Consider the following 17,184-nt stretch of genomic DNA (forward strand, 5'->3'; position numbering starts at 1 on the left):
GACTGCTTGGATTTTTATAAGCTTAACATCCTTAATGTGAATCCTGATCTGATTCATGAGTCCTTTACTTGGAATCTGGGGCCTCCATACTTAATCTGTTTTATGAAGAGACCATTGTGCCTGTTTTACACTAGCAGAATAATTTTGACAGTGAGGTTAAATACTGTTCTTTGTTAGACATCCAGCAATAACATATTTTTTTCAATTTCTTTATTTGTTAGCAAGTTGTTGATATCAGAGAGGAGATGCCAGAGCAGACAGCCAAACGGATGTTGAGCCTTCTTGGCATTCTTAAATACAAACCACCAGGAAATGCTACAGACATGTAAGAATCTGATCATGTATTGCTTTTTTGAAAATATGTTTTAATACATCCAAGGCTTGCCATGGTACAATCAGTCATTTTTTAGGTATACCCAGTCCCTAACTTGATGATCTCAGAGCATCGCTGAATTTCAAAATAATCTTAAAGCTTTTAATGCTATTTTGTCATTTAGAAATCTTAAGTGAATTGGTTCTTCCCTCATTCACCCACCCACCCCTTCAAAATTGTCAGGCAAATCCATTAATCCACTTTATCATTTATCTGCCATCCTAGAAAAAAATGACCTAAATACTGCCCAGGTAATGAAGTGAAGCCTTAGAGCTGGCTATACCAATTCATTGTTCCAACACAACTAACTCCAAATTCTTTGCTGAAATTTCAAAGGCCTGATGTTTTGCTCATTGCTAATGTGCAACATGACTTTAGAATATTAGCCTTCATTTTTTAAAAATAGTTATAGAAAATCAGAAAACTGTGAATTAAATTTTGAATAAATGCTATCTCTTTTCAAGGTTTACTGATAAGCTTTTGGATGTGTATGTGTGTCTGTGATCATTTTATTTTAGGAGTACCTTTCGTCAGGGTCTGGTGATTGGAAGTAAACCTGTAATTTACCCAGTGCTCCACTGGCTTCTACAGAGGACAAATGAACTGAAGAAAAGGGCATATTTAGCTCGTTTTTTAATAAAACTTGAAGTACCAAGTGAGTTTCTTCAGGATGAAACTGTGGCTGACACTAATAAGCAGGTACACAACACAGAAGTGGTATCTTTTTTTAACTGTCTGTAGTAGATTTCAAGGGTACTCTTCAAATATACATTAACATTCCCTTATTTCCTATCTCTGTAGTGCCAAAAGTGACACCAAGGTAAAACAATATCAACAAATATTCAACTGTTGTCAGATCTCGAAATATTTTAGGGATATGTGGATAGAAAGAACCCTGAAATTAGTATTTTAGAATAATTTATTACTTAGGAATTGTGGGTTAGTATGATTCTGGGCCGCTGATTGCTGAGCTCTCCACTGATTAGTAAAATGACTATATAGTTGGTCATCCAAATCACAGAGAAAAGAGCTAGCATAGTATTCACATCAGGACTAAAAGTATACATTGGCAGTATCCCCAGCAAATTGAGAATTGTGAGCCCCCTACAGAGATGATGGTAGGCAAAGAAGCCAGGTATGGAATCTCAGGGGACTTCCTAATTAGGCAGAGGGTATAGTTTGAAATTTCAGTTAGTATACTTTCCTCACCAGCATTTTGGGTGTTAATATTGGGTTCTGGCCTTAAGTTCTTAAAACTCTTGACAGCTAAGGATTCTGCATAGCCTAGCTCCAGGTCCTGGGATCTCAAAGCACATCATTGACCAGGCTCTGGAAAGAAAAGATTCAGGCTAGATATTTCAAAATTTTTTTATTAAAAATAACATGGCTTGGGCGGGCCACGGTGGCTCAGCAGGTAAGAGTGCTTGCCTGCCATGCCCAAGGACCCGGGTTCGATTCCTGGTGCCCATGTAAAAAATAAATAAATAACATGGCTCTGTTTAGCACTTCCTGCTTTTATTACATAGCATTTACTTAGGCTGATTTGTGCCAGAGTTTCTTGTGAGCAGTTTGCCAATCTGTCTCTCTGTCTCTCCCAGTATATTGTTAGGTGTGTGAAGGCCAGTGTCCTGTCTTATCTGTTTTTGTTTTCCTCCAGGGTTTTGTATAGTTTCTTCACTATGGTAGGTACTCAAATTTTGGATTGAATCAAAACATTCAACTAATTGTCTTTATTTTTCATCCATATGTTTGGTTTTGGTTTTTTTTTTTTTTGATATGCTCTATGGTGGGTGTCACATTTCATACATTTCATTCTTTTTCCATATGACTGTCCCATTATTGTAGCACCATCCATATGTTTTTATATTTTGATGGACTTGGAAGTCAGGCAAAATTAAGTTAATTTGATCTCTCAAGCCATTCCTGAGGCTGAAAAATTTATGCAAATAATCATCATATGGGTCTCTGGACCAGATAAGTCTGGAAACCTAGAGGTCCCAGCCTCTCCAGAACATCAGACAGATCCATTTCCCTACCCCATATTACTGACAGACCCTTCCAACATGAAAAAGTTAGAATGGCCTTAGCCCAAATACCCCTATAGAAAGGGATAGAAAGATCAAAGGTGATGGTGGAATTGTACAGAGAAGATAGGATTTAACAAATGAATATGATTGCTGAATCATTACATCGATATTTCTTTTTGGATCCGGTATCTCAGAGCAGCTAGAGGTAAAAACCTAAAATTGTAGAATTGTAACCCATGCCAAACTCTGAAATATGTTCTACAATTAATTTGGTGCTGTTCTTTGAAATTTGTTGCTTTTTTGTATATATGTTATTTTTCACACATACAAAATTTGTTGATTGTGATGATAAAAAAATACTTATTCCTTCTAGCCTCCTATATTCTGGAGTAGCTAGAAGGAAAAATCTGAGAGGATCATATGGTAGCCCATGACAAATTCTGGAATCTGTCCTGTAACTACATGTTGAGGAGTGCTTTGAAAACTATTGCTTTTTTATTTCTTTGTTTTGTATTTATGTTATGTTATACAATAAAAAAATTTAAAAAAATCATCATAGAAATAGTCTAATTTCATAGCACTATGAAATTTCACCATCTTTCATCTTTGAGGGGCCCCAAATATTCTTTATTATAAGAATTTTTAAACATTTTTTATTGTGAAATATGACAGATATACAAAAAAGCAATGAATTTCAAAGTACATTTTAACAACTAGCTATAGAACAGATTTCAAAGGTTGGTGTGGGTTACAGTTCCACAATTTCAGATTTTGCCTTCTAGCTGTTCCAAGACACTAGAGACTGAAAAGAAATATCAATATAATGATTCAGTAGTCATACACATTTGTTAAATCCTAACTTCTCTGTTATGACTCCTCCTCCTCCTTTGATCCTTCTCCACATCTTTAAGGATATTTGGGTTATGCCCATTCTAATTTTTTTACGTTGAAAAGGAGTGTCAACAATATGGGATAGGTGGATGGAACTAGTTGATGTTCTAGGAGAGACAAGCATCTCTGGATTTCAGGACTTATGTGGCCTAGGAACCATTTGAAGGTTTTAGGGTTCTGAAAAGTAAACTTAGTGCATGCAAGTTTTGTAGGATCTCAAATAGAACCCTGTGTGTTCTTTACTGTTAACAGGAATGATATTGGTTGGGGTTTGTCAAACTGCGGCAATTAGCAATATCTAGTTGCAGCTTGCTTAAGAATAGCCTCCAGAATAGCCTCTCAACTCTATTTGAACTCTTTTAGCTGTTGATACCTAATTTTATTACATTTCTTTTCCCCCTTTTGGTCAGGAAGGCATTGTTGATCCTATGGTACCAAGGCCAGGCTCATCCTTTGGAGCCATCTCCCACACCGCCAGAAAGATTCATACCCCTGGAAGTCATGTCCCACAAAGGGGAGAAGGCAATGATTTCACTTGCAGAACTGGGCTGAGAGAGGGAGAACCAACAGATCCCCGAGTTTGTCATGGGGTACAATACCATCATCTCAGATTTTTCCTTCTGGCTGCTTCAGAATGTTGGAGGCTAGAAGAAATAAATTTTTTTTTTATCATTACAATTGACTTTTTTTGTGAAAAATAACATTATATACAAAAAAAAAAAGCAATGTATTTCAAAGCACAGCACAACAATTAGCTGTAGAACAGACAACAGAGTTTGGTATGGGTTACAGTTCCACAATTTTAGGTACTGGAGGCTGAAAAAAGTATCAGTGTAATGATTCAGCAGTCATACTTGTTTGTAAAACCCTACCTTCTCTGTAAAACTCCACCATCACTTTTGATCTTTCTCCCACATTTTAGGGTGTTTGGACTATGCCCATTCTAACTTTTTCATGTTGGAAGGGGCTATCAATAATATGGGGTAGGAACTTGGAACTAGCTGATGTTCTAGAGAGGCTATAGCCCCTCTAGGTTTCAGGATAAAAGTATTTTCTAAAAGAGACCATACGATATTTGTCCTTTTGTTTTTGGCTTATTTTGTACAACAATGAAATTTCACCATCTTACATTTTTGATAGGTAACTGCAAACCCAAGGTTAAAAAAAATGAAAGGTAAACTCGTGTATTTATTCATTCTTTTTGAATGTCAAACATCAAAGTAGATACCATGAGAGATGTACAGTGGGACAAGGCTGTCCAGTCTTTACCTTTAAACGTTTGAAATAATGTAGGAAATATAAACGTGTAAGTGTGAAGTGTTTCTTCGTCCCTCCATCAATAAGTCTGATAAAAACTAATTTTTCTGGAGGAAGTTATTAACAGTTTCCACTAACAATGCTTGGAATTAATGGAAGAACTGTTAGTAATAAAGATGTTTGTTCTTGAAATATACATGACTGAGGTGTATATAAAATTACTTAGACATTTAGCCAGTCATTTATCAGAGACCTTAATGAAAAATGCACGTCTTTCCAAATGAAGAGTTTTAGAATGAGTTACTATATAAATAATTTGTACATTTGTAGGATATGATCAGTCAAGAAAAATATTAGTAATTTCCTATCATTGCTCACACGAAATATTCTCTTTTTAAAAGTTTGTGGGGAAAAAAAGAGTTTGTGGGTAGCAGTTATGATTTCTTCATTCATTCAGCATATTTTTATTGAGCACCTATAATGAGTTATGCACTATGCTAGACCCCAAGGATACAATGGCATACACAATTAATGATTCTTTTCCTCCTGGCTCTTACCACTTAATGGAAGAAGACAGACAGATCAGTAGGCAATTATAATGTTTATCTAATATCGACTCGGAGAGGCTTCTCTGAGGGTACTGCTATCTGTGATGAGACCTGAAGGATGAATAGGAGTTATCCAGGTTAGGGGTGAGGGTGCCATAGAATATTTGAAGCAGAGATAATAGGATGTGCAGACTGGAGGTGAGTATGGAGTGTTCCAGGGACTGAAAGAAGATCAACATAGCTAGGGTAGAGTGTGAGGTAAAAAAGTAACCAGAGATGAAGCTGGAGTGTTTATTGGCCAGATTATACAGACCCATCTTTGTATTCCAAATAAGGATGAGGTTTTAATGCTGTTCTTAAACAGTGATTTAAGTAGTTACTATAAATTAAGTGGATAATCTGATTGAGGAAAGATAACTGAATCTGGTCATTAGTTTATATGTTTTAACTTATTCTTTTAGTATGAAGAATTGATGGAAGCCTTTAAAACTTTGCATAAAGAATGTGAGCAGCTCAAGACATCTGGATTTTCTACAGCAGAAATAAGAAGGGTAAAGAGCATGTAATATTTAGTTGGATTTGAATAATATTGGGTTTTAGCATTTTTGCTTTAGTTAATTCAGTATAAGTTTTAAGACCATATAGGGGCTAGTAATGGCAAATGACAAATTTTATTTTGTAGGACCTTTAGTAGTTCTTTACTGAAGAAATTAATGAGGCCAGGGTAAATTCATGCATTCTTATATATCATGTTGACCACTATCCTGGATTAAAAAGGATGTGTTTGCGTCTTTCTCATATATATATATGTAAATATACATAAAAAATAGAAAAGATATATATATGAGAAAGATATATATAATAGAAGATATATATATATATCAATTAGGAGACTTAGAAAATAGAGAGAACAAAGAAGAAAAAATTATCCAATTCTTAACATTTTGTTAGCTATCCTTTCAGACTTTTTAAATGCATGTGTATATGTATATATATGTATGTGTGTGTGTATATATATAATTATATAAATTGGGGCCATATTATACTTAATTATTTGTAGCTTGCCTTTTTAATCATTACATTGTGAATATTGCCCATTATTTTTGTACAGTATAATTTTCATGACTAAATAATATTCCATAGTAAGGATAGTTTATCCATGTTTACTTTCATTTTTGCTGTTTTAGATAATGCTATTATTATCTTCTACATAACTTTTTCTGTACATCTGTGATTGTTTCTTTGAATGAATTTCTAGAAATGGAATGCTGAATTAAAACCTATGGAAAAATATGAAGATTTCTGATGCATATTACTTCATTGTTTTCTAAAAAGTACTTTACATTCCCACTAGGTGTATATGAAAGTTCTCATTTCCCCTGACTTGCATGGATTTTGTATTTTTAGAATTCTCAAGGTATCTCTATCATCTTTATCTTCTCATTCAATCAGGAAACATTAGAAGTTGCTTCCTCAGGGAGGCTTTCCCTGGTTCCCTGAAATTAGCTCCCACGATTCTTTTTATTCTATAGCACTCATTGCATTTATAATTACTTTAATGTCTGTCTTCCCAGCTGCCTACAAGCATTATGAAGGCAAGTACCATGTCTATATAGCTTGTTCACCACTCTACTCCTTGTGCCTATAATGGTGCTGGCATATCGTAGGTTCTCAGTAAGAGTCTGTTGAATGCATTAGGGATGAAAAGTGGACTCAGGTTATGTTAGAGAGAAAGACCGTTAAGCAGACATTCATAACAATGTGAATGACAAATGATAGAAATCTATTTCCTCTTCTTCCATTATGTCACTGTGAATAGACCAATAGAACCTAGAGTCCTATTTTTAATTTTATTCATTATTACCAAAGTCTTCTTAAACATATTCTTTTTTAGAAAATATGATTAAATGAGAAATAGAAAATAATTCACTCATAATGCCTGCTCCAGGGATAACCACTTTTGGTGTTTTGGTGAGAGCATTTAAATCTTTTTCTTGATATTGTACTACATATAAGTGCTGTACTCTGCTTCATTCGAGTAATGTCAGCATGACTTTTCTCATGCTGATAACATTTTTCTGCATATTTTTAATGACTTTCATTGTATCAAACCATAGTTTATTTGACAATCCTCAGACATTTGGGTCATTTCCAAATTTTAGATATAAATAGTACTGATGAGGATCCTTGTAGCGAAGTCTGTGCCCTTTCATGAATATTTTATTAGGACACATTCCTAGAGGTGGAATTACCAGGCCAGAAGGTATGCATATTTTTAAGACGTTTGATATTGTTCTTCACTACAATTCTACCAAAAGTAAGAGTGTATATTTCCCCAAATCTTATCATATTTTTTATCTTCAGTATTACCGAGATAATTAGACTCTTCTTTTTTTTTTTAGTTTTAAGAAAGTTTTTTTGTTTGTTTTTATTTTTTTAAATAGTGTGGAACTAGTTTAAAAGAACACAGTTCATTTTTGAGGTCTTTATTTTCAGGAAGGGAACTGGTTGATAGACAAAACCAGACACAAATTAATGTCTTGAAAACACCATAGCCTTAAAAATAATTTTGATGGGAAATAGGCAGATTATATGACTTGATACAGAACAGATGGGCTATCAGTAGCTGTTGTTCATGTATTTAGAACTGCACACTTTCTGTGATGGAAGATATTTGAAAAATGATATGTCCATATTTGGACTCAGAATACAAATGTGTTGATTGGCGTCTTCAACTAGCTACATTATAACCTGTTTCATTTGCTTTTCTAGATGTATACCAAGCTACCAACTATATTACTTTGTGTAGAGAACCTTGGGGGAAAGATAGAAATTTCTTCATCCAAAACAGGATCTTTGTTCCTTAATGCCCTGATTAAAAGTGATTAAAATCAGTCTTATATGAGTATACTCATGTAAAAACCTTATTTGAATTCTACAGACTAAAGATACTTTTTTTGATAATGTCCTCTTCACTGCTTTGTAGGATATCAGTGCAATGGAGGAAGAAAAGGATCAGCTCATTAAGAGAGTTGAACGTTTGAAGAAAAGGGTAAGGCAAAAATTAATGCTGTAAGAATTTGGCCCCAAGTCCCAAGGACTTGCAAAAGATTTAGGAATGCAGATAAAGATTAAGCCAGGCTTGGTGTACATCTGAGAACGAACTCAAAATAACATTGACAGAAAGGGAATCTCCCTAGGCAATAACCCAAAACTTTTAAGGACCTGGATCTAAAGCTTCACTGTCATCCCTAGGGAGTACTATTTATTACAAGGAAATGATAAGTGGATGTTAATTCAAGTGACATGTTAATTTTTTTTCCCCTGAAATCTGACAGTAACATGTATTACTTATTCCCTTGCTGTAGGTGGAGACAGTTCAGAATCATCAACGTATGCTTCAAATAGCAAGGCAACTTAGAGTTGAAAAAGAAAGGGAAGAATTTCTTGGACAACAGAAACAGGAACAAAAGAATCAGGTATCCACATAAATGTTTATATTCTCATCATGATAAAAATAGTTCCTTCTGATAATTCAGATATAACTAAGGAAGTTTAGAATTGTAGATGTTCATATTTCCTTCTACTTTCTTAATGAGAAATTACTCTTTTACTAGCAAGAGTATTTTATGGCACTGACAGCAACAACAATACCACCTCATGGGTTCTATACTATTTAAACTCATGGCATACCAACATTACAGAAGAGTCACTAATGTTAAGCAGTAAGATTAACTTCTGGAATTTCTAAAGCGCTTTCTGAGATTCTGAGGCTATGAGGACATCCTTTTCATTCCATTCATCACGGTACCCTCTAAATTTTTTTCCAGTGGCAAATAATCGAATCATAAAATCACCCACATTCTACATTTATTTTTTTTTAGGATGAATGTTATTTACTTTTTTAAAAAAAATCATATGATCATTCCGTTCTTGTTATATAATCGATAACATTCCACTTTTTTAGGCATTGCCTTAAAGAAAAAAAAATGACCAGAAAGTATTACTTTTATTTATTAAAGTCTATCTTAAAATCTGGGTAGATTTATACATTACAGATATATTGCAAATCAGCTCCATTTCCTACTAAGTTGGCAGTTTAGATATTTGGCTCTTTTGAAGCTTGACCTGGTGTTGTAGTAGGTTCACTGCCTCAGTGAGCTACATTGCTCAACTTCTCAGTGGTTACTTAGTATCAGTTTCTGATTCTGAGACATCATTTATGAGAAAGTTGACATTCCTCAGAATTAAGAAAACCATGTCATAACAAGAAAACCCTGGTGTATGTATTTCTTTAACACATGCTTTAAAATCACTGATCACCAAATTCAACAAATAGCTAAAGGAAAAATTTCTGAAAGCTTTTTTTTAAACTTTTTTTTTATTGTATAGTATAACATATATATAAAGCAAAGAAATAAAAAGGCAAGAGTTTTCAAAGTACTTTTCAACAAGTAGTTACAGGACGGATCCCAGAGTTTGTCATGGGCTGCCATACAATCCTCTCATATTTTTTCCTTCTAGGTGCTCCAGAATATAGGAGGCTAGAGGGCTTAAATATTTTTTGGCATCACAATCGACTTCTTTTTTTGTGAGAAATAACATATATACAAAAAAGCTATAAATTTCAAAGCATAGCACCACAATCAGTTATAGGACATATTTCAGAGTTTGATATGGGTTACAATTTCACAATTTTAGGTTTTTACTTCTAGCTGCTCTAAAATACTGGAGACTAACAAAGATATCAATTTAATGATTAAGCATTCATATTCATTTGTTAAATCCTATCTTCTCTGTATAACTCCACCATCACCTTTGATCTTTCCATCCCTCTCTTTAGGGGTGCTTGGGCTATGGCGATTTTAAATCTTTCACATTGGTAGGGTCTGTCAGTAATATGGGGTAGGGAGAAGGAACTATCTGATGTTCTGGAGAGGCTGGGCTAGGTTTCAGGACTTATTTGGACCAAGGACTCATCTGTTGGTTGTAGGTTTCTGGAAAGTTGCTCTAGTGCATGGAACCCTTGTGGAATCTTATATATTACCCTAGGTGTTCTTTAGGATTGGCTGGAATAGTCTTGGTTGGGGGTGGGAAGGTTATGATAGGTAGCAAGGTCTACCTGAAGCTTCTGTAAGAACAACCTCCAGAGTAGCTTCTCGACTCTATTTGAACTCTCTCTGCCACAGATACTTTATTAATTGCACTTCTTTTCCCCATTTTTGTCAGGATAGAGTTGTTGATCCCACGGTGCCAGGTCTGGATTCATCCTTGGGAGTCCTCTCCTACGTCGCCAGGGAGACTTTCACCCCTGGATGTCATGTCCCACGTAGGGGGGAGGGCAATGATTTCACATGCAGAGTTGGGCTTAGAGAGACTGAGGCCACATCTGAGCAACAAAAGAGGTCCTCCAGAAGTAATTTTTAGGCATGCCTATAGGTAATCTAAGCTTCTCCGCTACATATATAAACTTCATTACCTGATCAAGGGCATGGCCTATTGATTTGGGTGTCCCTAAAGTTTGACACAGTATCAGCGGATTCCCTGATGGTAAGGTTTAATAGTTCCATATTCTTTCTCCCATCCCTCAGGAGACGTTGCCAGTACTTTTTGATTATCTGCTTAATATGCTCTAGGGTGTATCCAGACATTAGAATAATCTAGAGGATCTCTTTCTTATTCTGTGCTCCCTGTGTTTCAGTTGTTCTGAAAGCTTTTTTAAAAAATATTACATGAAAAGGTATCAAGAGAACCAGTTATATTTGAGATTTAACATAGTGATTTACTTAATTCTTATTATTAGTTCCTTTTATATCACAAGAATTATATGGACCTTACCTATGTGAGTAATAGGTTATGGTAGACTAACCAAATAATGGATGTATTTGTATTTTAAAGCTATTTCATGCAGTGCAGAGACTACAAAGAGTACAAAACCAGCTGAAAAGTATGCGCCATGCAGCATCAGATGCAAAGCCTGAAAGTAAGTGGGAGTTATTATTGGTCATCAGAAAATATGAACTTCCTTTGGTTGTGTTATATTAGTTTGAATCATGAGTCTTCCTAAGAGTAACCAATTAGTTGGATTTAATTATAGTCAAATGCTATTTTAGCATCTTAGACCATTGTTTCCTAGCTATGAATAAGTGCCCAAATGAAGATACCTTTAGGTTTTCACCTAGGAATTTTAAAATTCCTTCCTGTTTTACTAGCCAGTGTGAATATTTAAAGGACTTGGGCTGGATGTCGGGTAAGATGGATAGAAAAAATGAGAATCATTGTTTTAGAGCTGGGACTGTAAAGAAAAGGAATATAATGCTTAAAATTGAGTGTTTTCCATATTGTCCCTGGCTCTGTTCTCATCACATGAGCTTTACACAGAGGATAAAACTGTTCTAATGCCCCAGGTTATACCACTGAACGCATTCTAGGCCTTTAAATAGTGTTTTGGCTGATCAAAAGGGAGAAATGTATATTGGAAGCCCAGTGCAAAACTCTCATTCGTATTGGAGAAATATTCTAATGTAAATGTCCAATTCATAGAGGGTAAGTTTACCTTTCTATAGTATTTTATGCAATATTATACTGTAAGTAAAATACATGGAATTACTATAATAAAAAAGACAGACAATAACAAGTGTTGGCAAGAATGTACAGAACTTGAAACCCTCATACATTGCTGGTGGGAAAGTAAAATGGTGCAGTATGGCAGTTCCTCAAAATGTTAATCATAGATTCACCATAAGACCCAGCAATTCCACTCCTAATTCTACCCAAGAAAATTGAAAGCATATCCACACAAATAATTGCACATGAAACCCCAACCAAAATCATTCCTGCCAACCCTAAGGAACACCTAAGGCATTATATAAGATTCTACAAAGGTTCCCTGCACTAGGGTAACTTTCCAGAAACCTACAACCTCTAGGTGGGTCTCAAAACTGGATAAGTCCTGAAATGCAGAGGGGCCAGCCTCTCCAGAACATCAACTAGTTCTATTCCTCTATCCCTATTATCAACAGCCCCTTTCAACATGAAAGTTAGGATCGGTATAGCCCAAATATCCCTAAAGACTGGGAGAAAGATTAAAGGTGATGGTGGAGTTAAACAGAGAAGGTAGGGTTTAACAAATGAGTATGATTGCTGAATCATTATATTGATATTTCTATTAATCTCCAGTATCGTAGAGCAGCTAGAAGTAAAAACCTAAAATTATGGAATTGTAACCCATACCAAACTCTGAAATCTGTTCTATAACTAATTGTGTTGTGCTTTGAAATGTATTACTTTTTTGTATATGTTATTTTTCACAAAAAAGAATTGATTGTGATGATAAATGCACAGCTCTATGAGAAATAGTTTTTAATGAAAAAAAAAAGCAAGAACTTACACATGAATATTTATACAGCATTATTCATAGTAGCCCAAAAGTGGGAACAGTCCATATGTTCCATATGAATAGATAAACAAAAGGTGTCATATCTACGCAATGGAATATTATTCACCAATAAAAAAGAATGAAGTTCTGATACATGCTGCAACATAGATGAACCTCAGAAACATTATGCAAAGTGAAAGAAGCCAGTCATAAAAAAACTCCATTTTAAATGGTCCCATTTATAGGAAATATCCAGAATAGGTAAATCTATACATACAAAAAGAAAGTTAGTGGTTGCCTACGGCTGGTCATGTTGGGTGGAAGAATAGTTGTTTGAGGGAAAATGAAATGGGAAGTGATGGGTACAAGGTTTCTTTTGGAGATGATAAAAATGTTCTGAAATTAGATATGACGATAGTTGCACACTGTAAATATACTAAAAACCATTGAATTGTACACTTTAATGAGTGAATTTTCTAGTATGTAAATTATATCTTAAGCTGTTAAATAAGATACAGTATTTAATTCTAGATACTTTTTTTCTCATTTTTATTGTTTTTACATTTGGGATTTATAATTTATCTATGTAATATATGTACATATATATGTATATTTCATAGGATAGTTGTAATTTGTTTGATGGTGTCTTATAATTGATGGCATCTTAGATCAAATAAATATGGTATGTTTAATAAATTCTGAAGAAACCAGGTCAGTGATCCCTATAAGACAGATGGTTGATACACATTGACTTGTGATTTTCCACAGATCTTATCACCCCTCTATTAGTCTGTAAATTCAGTTGCAAGCAATATCTAGAAGTTGCTGTGCATTTAGTTGTTGGTATCACCTGATTCTTTATTCACGAAGTTTTCATTTTTTAAGGAAAATATTAACTTTCAGCACAAAAGAAATTTAATTTTTCTATTTTTCCCTTTTAATGGTAGGATTATATATATCCTTTTTAGTGTATGTTCTTTGGATTTGATGTTGATTCATTCAAATCTCTACTATAAAAAATTAAGATGAATCTTCAAAAAAAATTCCATTCAATTACAGCCATTTAAAAAGTAAAATTAATAATCAGTTTATTTGTGTAAGCTTATTCTTGCTAAGAAATTATTAGAACTTATCATTAATGGTAAATTTTTAGGTATAAAGGTAATTAATACAAGAATTCAAAGATTTGGCATGCAGAAAATTAATTGGTTGATCAACACAGTTTAATATAGTTTAAATTCTTAGCCCAAGTCTTTTGTTTTTACAGTATCTATTATCCTCGATTTTATTAGCTCAAGTGTTTCTTGCTGTTTTGTTTTTTTCCCCTGGTAACTAACTATCCAATATTTTATAGGAGTAATAATATTTCATTTTTTATTTGAGTTGATAGTCTTTATTTTGCTTTGACTTTCACTTTTAGCCTAAATAGAAATTGTTTCGGCCAGGAAATTCATAGTAACTTTTTTTGTAATGAAATGGGCAAATAAATTGTCCTGTTTTGGTAATATCTTGGGATGTTAGCTGAAAATATTAATATAAGTAATGTGTTGAAAGTAGATGCTGTTGAATTGCACTGTTAAGTAGTAATAGAAATAATTGTCCCCAGAACCATAGTCCATTCATTCAGTATTTGTTGAGCATCTACCAAATGTTAAGTACTGTACTAAATGCTGGGAATAGAGAACAAAGATCTCGCTGTTACAGTGCTCACAGTCTAATAGAGGAATGGCAAGCAGTGGGCAATTACAAATCAGTGTGATACACTCTCTAACAGAGCTCACCGCAGGGATCTAGGAGAACGAAGGGGCAGGGCCCCTCACTCTGATGCAAACTCAAATGGCTTCCTGAACCTGGTGGCAACTGAGTGAAGGTAAAGCTGGAAAGGTGAAGGAGGAGTGGAAGGGCTTCTGTTTCAGGCAAAGACACAGTGGCCTGAAAGAACATGATTACCGTGGGCTTCAAGAGCAAGTGATAGTGAAGAGGTAGAGATAAAGTGTAGATTTCCTTCAGAGGCTTTTTTTGAAAGGAAGGCAAAAATCAGTACTGTGCCCAACCTGAGGGCAGGTAGTGGTGTCATATTTATATGCTGGAGGAAAGAGTCAGACAAATCGAGACTTGAGATTCAGGAGGAAAAGTTAGATTTGATAACAAGCCCTCCTCTCTGCCCCCAGTGTACCTCAGGGATTGCACTGGATGTTCTCTAGCAGTTACCATAATATGTTAATTTGGCATATCTGACTCCACTGAACTCGACACAAATCAGATTTCTTGAGGGTTATCACCCAGTCATATTAGTCTTTGTATTTCCAGGCCCTAGCACACTAAATTGCTTGTAGCAGACCTTCAATAAATATTCGGTTGAGGGAAGAAGAGAGCTATTTAAGGATTCAGGGAGGGTGTGAGTTAGAGAGCTTAACTCTAGATAGGAAGAGCATTATCTTCTCCACAGTTGGGAGCAGAAGCAAATAAGAAAAAATGGCTGAAAATATTGATAAAAATAAGATATTATGTGCATGATATGTGTATTTTATTGGTGTACAGTGAAGAGGGAGCAGGAAGTTAAAGAGTTCCTGCTCTGGTGACATCTTTCTGGGTAGTGTTTAGTAGCTTAGGAAAAGAGTATTTAAATAGATGTTTAATTGAACCAGGTTGTTTAGATTAATACGGTCTGTCTAAAATTTTCACTGACAGAAATGGCTTGCAAAAAGTTTCTTTCTGCTTACTTAAATAAGATTAAATTATTTTTAGTGGAGCAATGTAATTTGTTTTGCAGAGTGGCAGTCATTAAATCAGGACAATTTAAAACATTCACTGAAGCTAATTTACCTTTATATTTTATGCATTAGTGAGATTTATTACATAAAAGAAGTCACCTATTCCTTATAGTAGGATAGTTATAGTAGGTTCAGTGAGGTATTTTCAGGGGGAGTTTAATAAAAAAGTTTGCTGAAATCTTAGTGACCTTATATTTCATTTCACCAGGGTTTCTTTAAAAAAAAATTGCATAGAAATATATTACTATTTTTCAAGGTCTCAGTTAAATTATTTAAGGGGATTTTAAGATGTGATGAAAACTCTTTTTATGATTTTTAACAGCTTTACTGGAACAAAATTGACATACAATAAAGTGCACATATTTTTAAGTATACAATTGATAAGTTTTAGAGATGAATGCATTGGGGAAACCATCACCAGAATCAGAATAATGAGTTAATGAACGTATCCAGATGTTTCTGCTGCCCTTCTCTACCCCTCTACCCATCCCCTGGCAACCACTGATGTGCTTTTTGTTGCTATAGGGTAATTTGCGGTTTCTAGAATTGTAAGTGTTTTTAATAGAGAAAATATATTTTTAGGACTTTTTAATCTTTAAAAACATTTTAGGTTTTACTTCCATGCATTTCTGATTACATTTGGTGTGTTTAAGAACTTGAAGATGGAAAACTAAGTAATATGATAGCCAAAAAAGCCAGGATGTATATTTAATTGGAAACAACAAAGGAATGACTGCCTAATTATAGTATGATTCTCTAAATACTTTCCTTTTCCTCCCTTTCCCCAATTCTGAAAAAAGAGGGGAAATTGTGAGAATGAATGGAAAACTTGTAAATTTGCCATGAATAAATTTTCACATGTTAATATATATGTAGCACAACAGAACTAAAAATAATGTTAAGGCTTTGGGCCATATTTGTTATGCAATTTGCGTACGTAGATTACTTAAACCGGAAATCCAGTGTTTTAAAAAGTCAAACCAGAATGTGTAAATATGTAATGGAAAGATTTGAAATAAACTTTAAAGCTCTCTAGGCTGGGAATTTATAACAAAACTATTCTTCACTGAAAATCTGTGTGTGTATATCTGTGCACTCTGCCAAAATAAGAAAACTGTTAAATCTCAAACATATCATTTAAATTGCCACGTAACTGTAAACAAATACTTAAAAAAATCAAAACCAAGACATGGAAAGACTGAAACATTTATGAATGTAGATAATTTCTTTTTCAAGTTTTAATTTGTTATACCTTTAGTAATATCTTCATTGGTTTGAAGCTAATAAAGTATAATGTATAATTTCTTATATAAGAGAGAACATGGATTTAATGTCATTAGCTTATTATCATTTGGTTCATGGATTTCTTAAATATTTAAGAGGGAAAACATCCCTAAATAGATCCGAATCTGCAAATGTTGTTTTTGCATAGTGTGTAGTTTGAAGTAACTAGACTACAATTTTGAAGGATCATAATATGACTTTTTTCTATGATTATTTAGATATTTTTCATGTAAATTGTTTGATTTGCCTCTTTATCATTCTCACTACCTTCAGAAAATTTTATTGACCAATCTTTTATTGTACTGTACTAGACATTATACAGAATGCTTTAGACATATGCCTTACTATCCATGTCTTATATGCAGAACAGTATCATTATACTCTACTCTTTGGGCTAAATATTTATTTGTTTTATTTTTAAAGGTTTAATGAAGAGGCTAGAGGAGGAGATAAAGTTTAATTCATATATGGTAACTGAAAAATTTCCTAAAGAATTAGAGAACAAGAAAAAAGAATTACATTTTTTACAAAAAGTGGTTTCAGAGCCAGCTATGGGCCATTCTGATCTTCTTGAACTTGAATCTAAGGTAAGTGACAATCATTTTCTTTTTATAGCTCTCAATTTTATCTCACCTCCAGTCCTGTGAAAATT

At 34.1% G+C, this 17,184-nt stretch overlaps 1 protein-coding gene across 13 annotated transcripts in view; it reads left to right on the plus strand.

Moving 5' to 3' along the window:
• The window catches only part of IFT81 (intraflagellar transport 81), a 282,552-nt gene that overhangs the window by 147,117 nt on the left and 118,251 nt on the right, over positions 1 to 17,184 (plus strand). For all 13 annotated transcript variants that reach the window (XM_077159817.1, XM_077159819.1, XM_077159822.1 and 10 more), the window contains 7 exons: positions 222 to 325; positions 892 to 1,072; positions 5,558 to 5,647; positions 8,083 to 8,148; positions 8,465 to 8,575; positions 10,995 to 11,079; positions 16,956 to 17,119. In XM_077159817.1, coding sequence (XP_077015932.1) covers positions 222 to 325; positions 892 to 1,072; positions 5,558 to 5,647; positions 8,083 to 8,148; positions 8,465 to 8,575; positions 10,995 to 11,079; positions 16,956 to 17,119 — 801 coding nt within the window. The remainder of the gene's footprint in view (positions 1 to 221; positions 326 to 891; positions 1,073 to 5,557; positions 5,648 to 8,082; positions 8,149 to 8,464; positions 8,576 to 10,994; positions 11,080 to 16,955; positions 17,120 to 17,184) is intronic.

The sequence above is a fragment of the Tamandua tetradactyla genome, chromosome 5, assembly GCF_023851605.1.
Source record: "Tamandua tetradactyla isolate mTamTet1 chromosome 5, mTamTet1.pri, whole genome shotgun sequence".
Lineage (NCBI taxonomy): Eukaryota > Metazoa > Chordata > Mammalia > Pilosa > Myrmecophagidae > Tamandua > Tamandua tetradactyla.